This window comes from Mixophyes fleayi, chromosome 4 (assembly GCF_038048845.1).
Source record: "Mixophyes fleayi isolate aMixFle1 chromosome 4, aMixFle1.hap1, whole genome shotgun sequence".
NCBI classification, from domain to species: Eukaryota; Metazoa; Chordata; class Amphibia; order Anura; family Limnodynastidae; genus Mixophyes; species Mixophyes fleayi.
In genome coordinates, this window is record NC_134405.1 from 63,144,905 (window position 1) to 63,155,456 (window position 10,552).

Consider the following 10,552-nt stretch of genomic DNA (forward strand, 5'->3'; position numbering starts at 1 on the left):
CACTGATAGATACGGTGCAACCTGCATCAAACAGCTGCTATCAGATCCAGGTCACACTGAACCTGTAAATGCTGTCATTACAGGACACTTGTTCAAATCTAAATAAATAATTAATTTTTAAAATTGAATAATTAAAAAAAAAAAGAAAATATACTAAAGTATAAAGCCCTATAAAAATGTCACATATTACATAACCTACACATATGTGGCATCCCTATACTCCAGAGAAGTAGATCACTCATGTTTGGGGTGAAGTTCTAGGGTTGCACTAACTGGGTAACTATAGACAGAATCGTGACAAGTTAAATTTTTGTTAGTTTTGCCTGTTTTCCTCATATAATATAAACTTAATAAGCAAAGTTATTTATTTTACTATACTACACAACTAAATCCCTATATGTTCTGAAAAATAAAAATGTGAATTTACTAGGGTACAGAAAGCAGTTAAAAAAATTATTCTCTGTAAAGCAAACACATAACAAAATTGTGAAATATGGTTTGGTCACAAAGGTATAATATACACCTAGTCATGAATGGGGTAAACAGCATTATTCCACAAGCATTGAACCCATAAAAGGATCCGGTTAGCATCCCAAGTCTCTTAGTAGTTCCTCTGCTGGTAGACTAACAGTGCCTGTGTATAACAATATATGTAAATGTGACACTGGGCCCCTGCAGAGAGCCTAATCACCAATGCATGTATGTATAGCTTGTTTATACAGCCAGTGTATGGTTGTCTACAGAATACAGGCAGGGGACGAGTGACAGTATTCACAGGAGGTTTAAACCAGTCAGTGTAACCTCATGTCAGTCGATCACATGCCTGGATCATGAAATGGACGTTTAAATAATTCTGCTGCAGGAAAAAGGAAGTAAAAAACTGCGTGATTTACAAATGATTTTATGAATCATTTATAAGGCTAATGCTCTTTAGTGTTTACAGACAGTAAAAATGTAAATTGGTGAAGGTCACGAGGGAGGGAAGGCTCATACAATCCTGCTGAAAAACTGACAGAATGCTGCTCTAAGACGAGAGGAACGCGCTCTCCTTAATGTTCTATGACGTCACCACTGATTACCTCACACAAACCCAGCAGTCAGTAACACACTACAACTTCACGTTTCAGTTTTATTGACAGATGACACCAGGAAGAAAAAAAGAGGCAGCTTATTAGCAACCAATTTCCTCCCCATGCATTGCACACAGTAAGGCGACCATCCAAGGCCCCCACTCTGCTCTCAGAGGCTTCTTCTGAGCATGCTCCGGGCTCAGTCATAGAGCAGAGCAGGCTAAAGAGGCCCAAATGTTCTATTAGTGATGGGAAATCTAGTTCATTTTGAAGATTAGTTCATTCTAATCTAGTTCACACAAAAGATTAGTTCAAAAGATTAGTTCATTTCACTCATTTGACTCAGTAGTTCATTTCGCTCATGTAGTTCATTTAGCTCATTTCACTCATTTGACTCAGTAGTTCATTTCGCTCATGTAGTTCATTTAGCTCATTTCACTCATTTGACTCATTTAGTTAATTTAGTTCAGTTAGATCACTGGCTCTGGAACACTGCTGAGAGAAGTGATTGGAGACATAGATCTAGTCTATTACACATACTGCAAGCATATCTACTACTACCTCATTAGATGAGTTATAGTCCTATGAAAATGATCCGATAACTTATACAAAAACTAGTAGTGACATGTTGAGCTCTGCAAAGTTTATTGCATTTTCATTATTATTTATTGCTTCCATAATATGCAAATGAAAAAGACCCAAAACAGGCATCACGTCACTGGGGTCGGGGCCAAAATGGCGCAATTCATGAAGCCCCCCCCCCCCCCCTACGCCCATACTCCACTCCAGGAACTCCCAGATGTAACCAACATAATGTTGGCAATTATGACTAATCAGCTTCTGTCATTTATCTAGCAGAGTCTATAAAATGGCAGAAAATTATTAGTTGCTATGGGCAACGTTTCCACTTTATCTCTCTTGAAGGTTTAATACATCTCCCCTGTATATATGGTGCAGTAAACAGAAGTGCAGTATATAGCAAGCAGCACTCAGCAGTGCAGTGTGTCTTGAGCTGACAGGGAAGGGAATGTATTCTGTGACTCATGAGCTAAATGATTCAAAAGATTCAGACGGGTGAAAAGATTCAGACAAGTAAAAAGATTCAGATGAGTGAAAAGATTCAGATGAGTGAAATGAGTCAGAGAGTCAAATGAACTAGATGAACTATTGAACTCCTGAACCAGGAGAATGACTCATGACTCATAGTTCAGTGATCAGCTCCTCAGAGTCTCACACAATGTCTGAGCACAGCAGTGCCACCTTTGGTAGTTTAGAGGTACTGACTCATGAGTATTAAATGAGAGAGCTGAATAGAAACAAAAGAGCCAGTGTGAATGAGACAGTGAGAGAGGCTGCTGGAGCTTCTCTGCTTTATCTCTAAATCCTCCCACTTGTTTTAGTTCCTGGTGAACTAATCTTTGCCATAGCTGTGAACTAAATGAATTAGTTCACTTTGACGATTAGTTCATTTGAACTAATCATTCGTGAATTACCCATCACAAGTTGCTATATCCCCCAAGATGTTCTGTTCCAACCCATTATATTCTGATTTAAAACTGGACAAAGACCCAAATGAACACACATTATGGGACCTGTGCGTTTAAATAAAGTAATACATTGAGCAAGTGATCCACATGGCGTGGTTTTGCTTTTTTAAATACTTGAGAATCCACCCAACAGTGGACCCTGCCACAGCTTCTCCGTTTCACCAAAACATTTACATATTTAAAGTTCAAAGGCCATTTTCATTCAGTATGATATATATAGTACATTCCATTTATCATTTTTAATCTCAGTGTCTTCTCAGTTCTATGTACCTCATCATATTTGGTTTTCTCAGCTTCTCATTGTGTGTTCATTTAACTGTCTGTTACTACTATTCATAACATTACATTTCTCCCTCATCATTTATTTTCTCTCCAAATCCCCTTTAACTTTTCTCTCTCTCTCTCTATTTGGCTTCACCTCCTCTTCTCTCCCCGTTCTCTCTAGTGCTGAAGTTCTCAGACATTTTAAGCTCAGTGAGGCGGGGTTCGGGGGCCCTGGAAGCTGAGGGACCCCAAGCCGCGGTCGCTCAGCAGCCCCTCTCCCCATCCTTCCCCCACTCACCTCTTGCACAGCGTAAGTAATAGGATGGGGACATAGGAAAACTCTGCATGGACAGTATAGACTTTATTCAACAGTACAGAAAGCACTTCCTGCCCATACAATTATTTTGGGATGCTGCATTAGATCTTTATTTAAATTGTATTTGAATACACTATGTAATCCATTAATGACAAGCACAGATGTACAAACGTCACTTTAACACAAAGAATATATAGTATGGTGAAAATGACATAACTGTGCTCCAAAAAGTCCCTAATTTGTAAAATGTAAGAGTTATAGCTGTATTATAGGCTATGCTGGCACTATAATGGGCAGGGAGTTCAGCATAGACATCCCCTTGTGTTTCTTTCACTGTGATGTGTGTGTGGGGGGGGTTGCCCCTATTTACGTTCTGTGGGGAGTGGAGTCAAGTATTGTCCTTGCCTGTTTGTGATGAGATGTTGTTTGTGTTTCTTGTCACTCACATTGCTGCTGTGTCTGCTCTTTCTGTGTTGATATCTGTCTTCTTTTTTTATTCTTTTCTTTTATTAATTGATTCGGTTGTTTCCCTACTGCTCCAACCCCCCTCAATCCTTTAATTTTTCTCTGGTCCTATCTCTCTTCACTCTCTATTCTCCTGGCTCTGCTTTTATGCCTCTTGGCCTTCTGTGCTTATCTTTATCTCTTTTCACTGTTTCTCTGACTTATCTTTTTACCTATCCCTGCTCTTCTGCCTGTGCACATTGGCTCTTTTCTGCGTCTCTGTATATCTTCATCTGTATCTGCTTCTCTATCTTCCTCTGTATCTCTTTCTCTATTTCTGCTTGTCTGTCTTATTCTGTTACTGCTTCTCTGTATTCTTCTGTTTCTGCTTCATCTTACTTGTTTTCCTTACCCTCTAACTGCTTCTCTGTCTTCCTCTGTATCTGCATCTCTATTTTTGCTTCTCTGTCTTGTTCTGTTTCTGCTTCTCTGTATGTCTTCATTTGTATCTGCCTCTGTCTCCCTTCCTATATTTCTGTTTCTGTCTTCATCTATATATTTTTCTCTCTCATCTGTATCACTTCCTCTATTTTTGCTTTTCTGTCTTTTGTTCTGCTTCTCTGTCCTCTTCTGTTTTTGCTTCTCTGTCTGTTTTCCTTTGTATCTGCTTCTCTGTCTCTCTTCCTCTGTATCTACATCTCTGTCTCTCTTCCTTTGTATTTAAATCTCTGTCCGTCTTCCTCTATTTCTGCTTCTCTATCTTTCTCCGTTTCTGCCTCTCTGTCTTCCTCTATTTTTGCTTCACCGTCGCTCTTCCTCTGTATCTACATCTCGATCTCTCTTCCTCTATTTCTGCTTCTCCTTCTCTCTACCTCTGTTTCTACATCTGTGTCTCTCTTCTTTCTGTTGCCCTGATTCTCTTCCTCTGTACCTGCTTCTGTCTGTTTCTGCTTCGGTCTCTTGTCTCACTACCTCTGTTTCTGCTTCTGTCTCTTGTCTCTGTTTCTATTTCTTTCCCTGGTCCCTGTCTCTTTGTCCCCCTCCCAGCTGCTAGATTTACAGATATATTTAACACAGTCAGACGAGGCTCAGAAGCAGAGGGAGTGCAGTATTCCAACACGCAGCATCGGCTCTCCCAGCCCCACCTAAACTCTCCGTTTGTACAGCGTAAGTAGAACTAGCGCATACAAACGCATCTCACATGGGATCATATCTCTTCTTACAATGGACCTCTATTCACCATTGCCTTTCCCTCCTCGCCACATTTTCTCCTCTTCTCTGTGCTCATCACCTTAATAATGCTTTTCCTCTTCACACACGTCTAGGTCTTCTGTCCTACCACAAGGCAATTCTATATCTCACCATATATTTTCTTCTTACCAATTCTTTCCACATTCTGTTATATCCACCATGCTCATTGTCTTCCATGTTTTCTTGCCTAAAGGTTATAGTCGTTTTCTTTCCTCAATATTCTGTTCTAGTGAAATGAAAGGGTTTTGCCTAGAGGGTGTCACACAAAGATTACATGCTCTGATGTTAAAAAGCTACATGCAGCATTTAGGGCTGGCTGATATGTTTTCCTACACCAGCAATTAAATAGCTGCTGTGAAAGTGTTTGGATAATACGAAGGTAAATTACAAAGCAAAAAATGGCAGTTCCACAGCGCATATACAGTATTGGACCCACAGTGCACCGTGGCTGCTTATGTGGAGGAGCAAAGGATTCCCCAGACAAAAGTGTGGAGACAGCGCACTAGTGTGCCTCGTCTTTCAGAGCAGTACAGAAACAAGATTCCATTTTGCAGAGCGAAATTATTGTAATGAGGTAATGGGGTTGGAGAGGTTGAATTTTCAGGGGAATTCTCAGCTGCCTACTCAGCAAAAGGACAGGTATTCTTCATCAGCTCAGGGCTCGCAGAGATCAGTACATGTCCTATAGTGTTCCCCTTCCGCTCAAAATCCTCACCAGACTCAAGTGCCGGCACTTCCCTTGCTATGGTGACGACAGACCCAGCGCTGGTGCTTACATAGGGGAACACAAAAAGCATCATGGGCTCCCTCCTAGTGGCTACCAACCAAGCATTAAAAAGTGCTGGTACCTGGGCTGACACTAAGCCCCAATTGTAAGTATATCCTGTTCAGCATAACAATCCTCTGCACCACAGTAGTAGGACACTGAAATAATTAATGATTATAACCTTTTAATATTGATTGTTACTCATGCTATGTAACCGAATAGACTACATTACCCTTTGCTGTTGTTGTTATCCCACTTACAAAGGAATGTGCAATTTACTTTACTATTAGTTTAACCCTATAAAAACCTAAATAGTTTAAAAAGCTCTAGTACTCTCTCTGACCTTGTGGGCTACGAGGTCCGCGGTAATTAACCATATTGCTGCTCCTGGTCCCAGTTGAACGGATAAGAGACCCTAAGATACCAAGAGAGTAATAAAAAAATAACTATAATTGAATAAAAGACTTCCAAAAACCCTGGTTCACCACATTATAAAATAAAAAAATATTGTTTGTTCTTTCTTCTTAATCCATTGTAATGAAAATGGAAAATACAATTTTATTTTCTTTCTTAATTTGTAATAGTCCAAATGGGAACCACCCTCCCCCTGAAAAATCCCCATTACAAAATGACCCACCTGCACACGTTCCTATGTCCCCCTTTGCCAGCCAACCAGGCACAAGCAGCCATGTGGGAAATATTCTGTGATTGGCTGAGTGGTGAAAGGCAATCCCAGTTACTGCTGGCTCTAGTCTTTTTGTGTTGGTAGGTCACAGTGTGTGGATGGTTTTTTATCCCCATTAGGAATATGACAAATCAACAAAGAGGATTTTATTTTCCATTTGGGCAATGATGGCTAAGAAATAAAGTAGTAAACAAGAGTTTTCGGCTGTCTTTTATTGATTAAAGTTTATTTTAAAACTGTGCGTGTGGACTGCTTTCCTTTATGCTGGGATCACTGGGGTGCAAAGTTGAAACCTCCAGGAGTCCCAATTTTATTAATGACACTCACCCAACAACCCAGGGGGGTAAGGAAGAGCCTCAGTGCTTTTCAATTCAGGTTTAAACATTTCTTTACTTGAAAGGAGTGAAGGAACTTAAGGCATTTTGCGGTGCGCCTCAGGTACGCTTAGTAAACAACCTTGTATGTAGAACTTTTCAGGCAACTGGAAAATTGCTTGTAAACAGCTTTTAGCCAATTTTCTGCTGTGTGACACCACTGTAATTCACCAGTTTTTTTTACTTGAAACAAGTTCTCATTTCCTTTCTATTCTACATTTTCCATTCTAAGTTTATTTTCCTGCCCACACGTACTTTTAACTCTTTTTTTCCCATATTATACAATGACCCCTCCTCCACAAATATTTTAGTTGCAACCATGCCCGTTTTTCTAGTTTTCCATGCTCTTCTATGCTACCAACCATACTTTTTCCATTTTTCACTAAGCACTCTTTCTATCCATGCTTTCTTGCATTTTTCCGTTGAATATGTTGACCCACAAAGCAATACCCCTTCCTTTCATGTTCTCCAACAATTTATTTCCTGTCACCATCTTCTCCTACCAACCATGCTCTTCACTGATCCTCCATATTCTCTACTAACCAAAATGGCTGTCTTCTCCTCAGTAGACATTCTTGCCACTCTGTGATGTTTTCTAACTCTATGATGTGTTCTAACTTTGTAACTCTATGATGTGTTCTAACTTTCTAACTCTATGATGTGTTCTAACTTTCTAACTCTATGATGTTTTCCAATTTTCTGATCTTACCAACCATAGTCTTCTTCCTTACACATTCCCAGCAGTGTTTTATCTTCCTATAATACACAAGTGATGTTAATATATGTACATGTATACGTATAAAATTGTATAAACAATATCTGTACAACCAGAGTTCTGATGTCATCGCTTATAATCGGTGAGTTCTGGCGTCATCACGTCAACGTTCATTAGGAAAACCTGTGTATTGTAATGATTAATGCACCTTATACTTTAAATTATTATAGATATTAGAAGTCACTTGTGATATGTGTGAGTTATGTAAAGGCAAACGGCCTACAGCTTTTTACTTTTATATTGTCACAAAACTTCTCGGAGATTTATAATATCCAGATTAGTAGGGAGTGCATTATAATATATACTATCTAATGTTCATATCAGTAGGGAGTGCATTATGCTATATACCATGTAATATCCATATCAGCCAGGAGTGTGTTATCCCATATACTATGTAATATTCATATCAGCCAGGACTGCATTATCCCATATACCATCTAATATGTATATACCATCTAATATCCATATCAGTAGGGAGTGCATTATCCCATATAATATCTATATCAGCAGGGAGTGCATTATCTCATATACCATGTAACATCCATATCAGTAGGGAGTGAGTTATCCCATATAACAATCTCACATATTCTATCTACTAAGGAGCTGACTTAAGAGTTAGGAGCAAATACAGTTACTATGTGCAAAATTTGCCCCTAAAAACACATTCTGTGGATACAGTAACTCTATATCAGCTCAGTCTTAGCAGCCATCTTATTTTGCGTTTTTCTGTTCTTCTACAAAAGCAAACTCTCCACCTGTTTCTTTTCTACTAGTTATGCTTTCTTCCTGTGACACTTGTACATTCTTTTGACCTCCATCCTCTGCCCATTCCTTTTTGCCTAATTCTATTGTAACCTGGCATGCTTTATAGAGTTGCTCCATGTTCTTTTCTCTATCCAGCAATCATCCTCCCAGGTAGATTTATCAAACCTTCTAAAAAGGAAAAGTGGAGGCGTTGCCCAGAGCAACCAATCAGATTCATTTTCTAGAATGTACTAGATAAATGATAGGTAGAATCTCTAATGTCCTTTACTGCAACCCAGTTATTCTCTTGGAAATGATTGTTCATGCTCAAAGTGTATTCTCTCTTATCCTGTCAGACCTTCAGAAGTCACTTTATTTTTTCTTTCTTCCCTTGTTTTGCTAAAAGTTATTTACTGCTGCTTTCACTGATTAATTACAAAAGGACTAGTAAAGTTAAAATGCATGTCTTAAATAAAAAGCAACTAATAACATTCACAAATATATATGCAAAACTTCCCATACATTGACAGACCTTAATATTTAACATTGTATTTACATTTGCAATGTAGCTGACGATAAGCTTGTTATCTGGTATCAGCCATGTTCAGGCTAAGAGGCAGGCTGCAATGTCCTTCCATAGGCTTACAGACATGATGTTAGCTCTGCATTGTAAGAATGTGAATTTTATCGGCAGCTTTTTATGCAAGGCCACCTGAATTTTAGGTCTAGTTGCTTTATTTTATTGTCTACATAAGCATCAGATTCTTACTTATTTCAGCAGCAATCAGGCCTCTTATTTGGCTTCCGCCTGCTGATTAGCAGAGCTTTGCATTTTCTGTTCGAGTTCTTCTGCCTTAACTTTTTTACTATCAATAATTCAATGTTGTTCCATTATATCCACTGTCCCCCATCTCTACTGTCATCTTACGTTCTGATGTTCTCCAGTCCTTCTTGTGATTACTTTTTGGGGTAAATTTATCAAACTGCGGGTTTGAAAAAGTGGAGATGTTGCCTATAGCAACCAATCAGATTCTAGTTCTGCTTTATTTAGTACATTCTAGAAAATGACAGCTAGAATCTGATTGGTTGCTATAGGCAACATCTCCACTTTTTCAAACCCGCAGCTTCATAAATTTGTGTCTTCTTTTCCTCTCTCTCTTTCTCTCTCCCTCCTTTTTCCACTAGTCGGTTAACAACCAATTTTGTTTTTTCAGCTCGAAAACAGGAGATCATTAAGATAACAGAGCAGCTTATTGAGGCAGTGAATAATGGAGACTTCGAGGCATATGCGTGAGTTACCGCGTGCTATACCATACTCCCTTGTAGTCGTGAATAGAAACGGGTTTCAATATAAATATAGGCTTAATCATTATAACACATGCAACCTCATTTAATAAGATTGTGTAGCAAACATAAATGTGCTGTAACCTGTATTAACTAATCAGATATTAGCTTTGATCGAGGTAGTGCAAATGATAGCTTACCTTCCAACAGTGTCACACTGGGACATGAAGGGCTTACCAGGAGAACGTAATGGTAGGTGCCCATGAAATATTGTGTGCTTCGCTGATGGGGAGTGGCCAGCTGCCATAGAGGGTCTGGCCAGCCACCAGAGAGGCATGGCCAGAAACTAGAGGGGGTGTGGCCAGCCAACAGAGGACATGGCTAGCGCCATAGTGTAGTATATAGAGAAAAAGTATACCTTGCAATGGCCAATTTTACATGTACATTGTAAAACATAGACAGAGAAGCAAGGGATTGTTTTCCCTCTACCCGTATTAATTTGGGGTTACCTATTAATACCGTCAGCAATAACCCCTGCTGGTGGAGCCTATTTATCAAGCATTCAGGCGGCACTCCCTATTCTCTAAACGCCATCATCAGATATTTTTGCAAGAACAGGAGCATTGAAAAATGCCTTATTCTTGGAAGCAAATAACAAGCATAAGATTTGAAAACAGTGGTTCAAGTGGAAGTAGCGGCACAGCGCTGAAGAGCTATAGTGCTGTCTGTATAACTAACAAAGAAACTTTATTAATTTAACTAAGTTTCATTTAAGTAAAAAACACATTTTATATCATTTTAAATATTATGTAGCTGAAAAGCTATTTTTAACAATAAAAAATAAATATAAATATATTAAAATACTGAACATGCACCTACCTAGATAAAAGTGAATGTCATTTCTTTCTTCCTCTCTTTCAGTTTTTCTCTTTCACCTGTTTCTGTTCTACTAATTGCAGTCTCCTACTTACGAGGCTCCCACTGAAATTTTTTTTTTTTTTAATAAACTTTATTTAATACAAGGTTGAACAA

General features: G+C 38.9%; 1 protein-coding gene across 16 annotated transcripts in view; it reads left to right on the forward strand.

Moving 5' to 3' along the window:
* CAMK2B (calcium/calmodulin dependent protein kinase II beta) overlaps positions 1–10,552 on the forward strand; it is a 103,715-nt gene that overhangs the window by 87,709 nt on the left and 5,454 nt on the right. For 8 of the 16 annotated variants that reach the window (XM_075207263.1, XM_075207266.1, XM_075207262.1 and 5 more), the window contains 3 exons: positions 3,063–3,191; positions 4,689–4,808; positions 9,451–9,526. In XM_075207263.1, coding sequence (XP_075063364.1) covers positions 3,063–3,191; positions 4,689–4,808; positions 9,451–9,526 — 325 coding nt within the window. The remainder of the gene's footprint in view (positions 1–3,062; positions 3,192–4,688; positions 4,809–9,450; positions 9,527–10,552) is intronic. The other 8 variants (XM_075207278.1, XM_075207270.1, XM_075207273.1 and 5 more) reach the window with 1 other exon arrangement.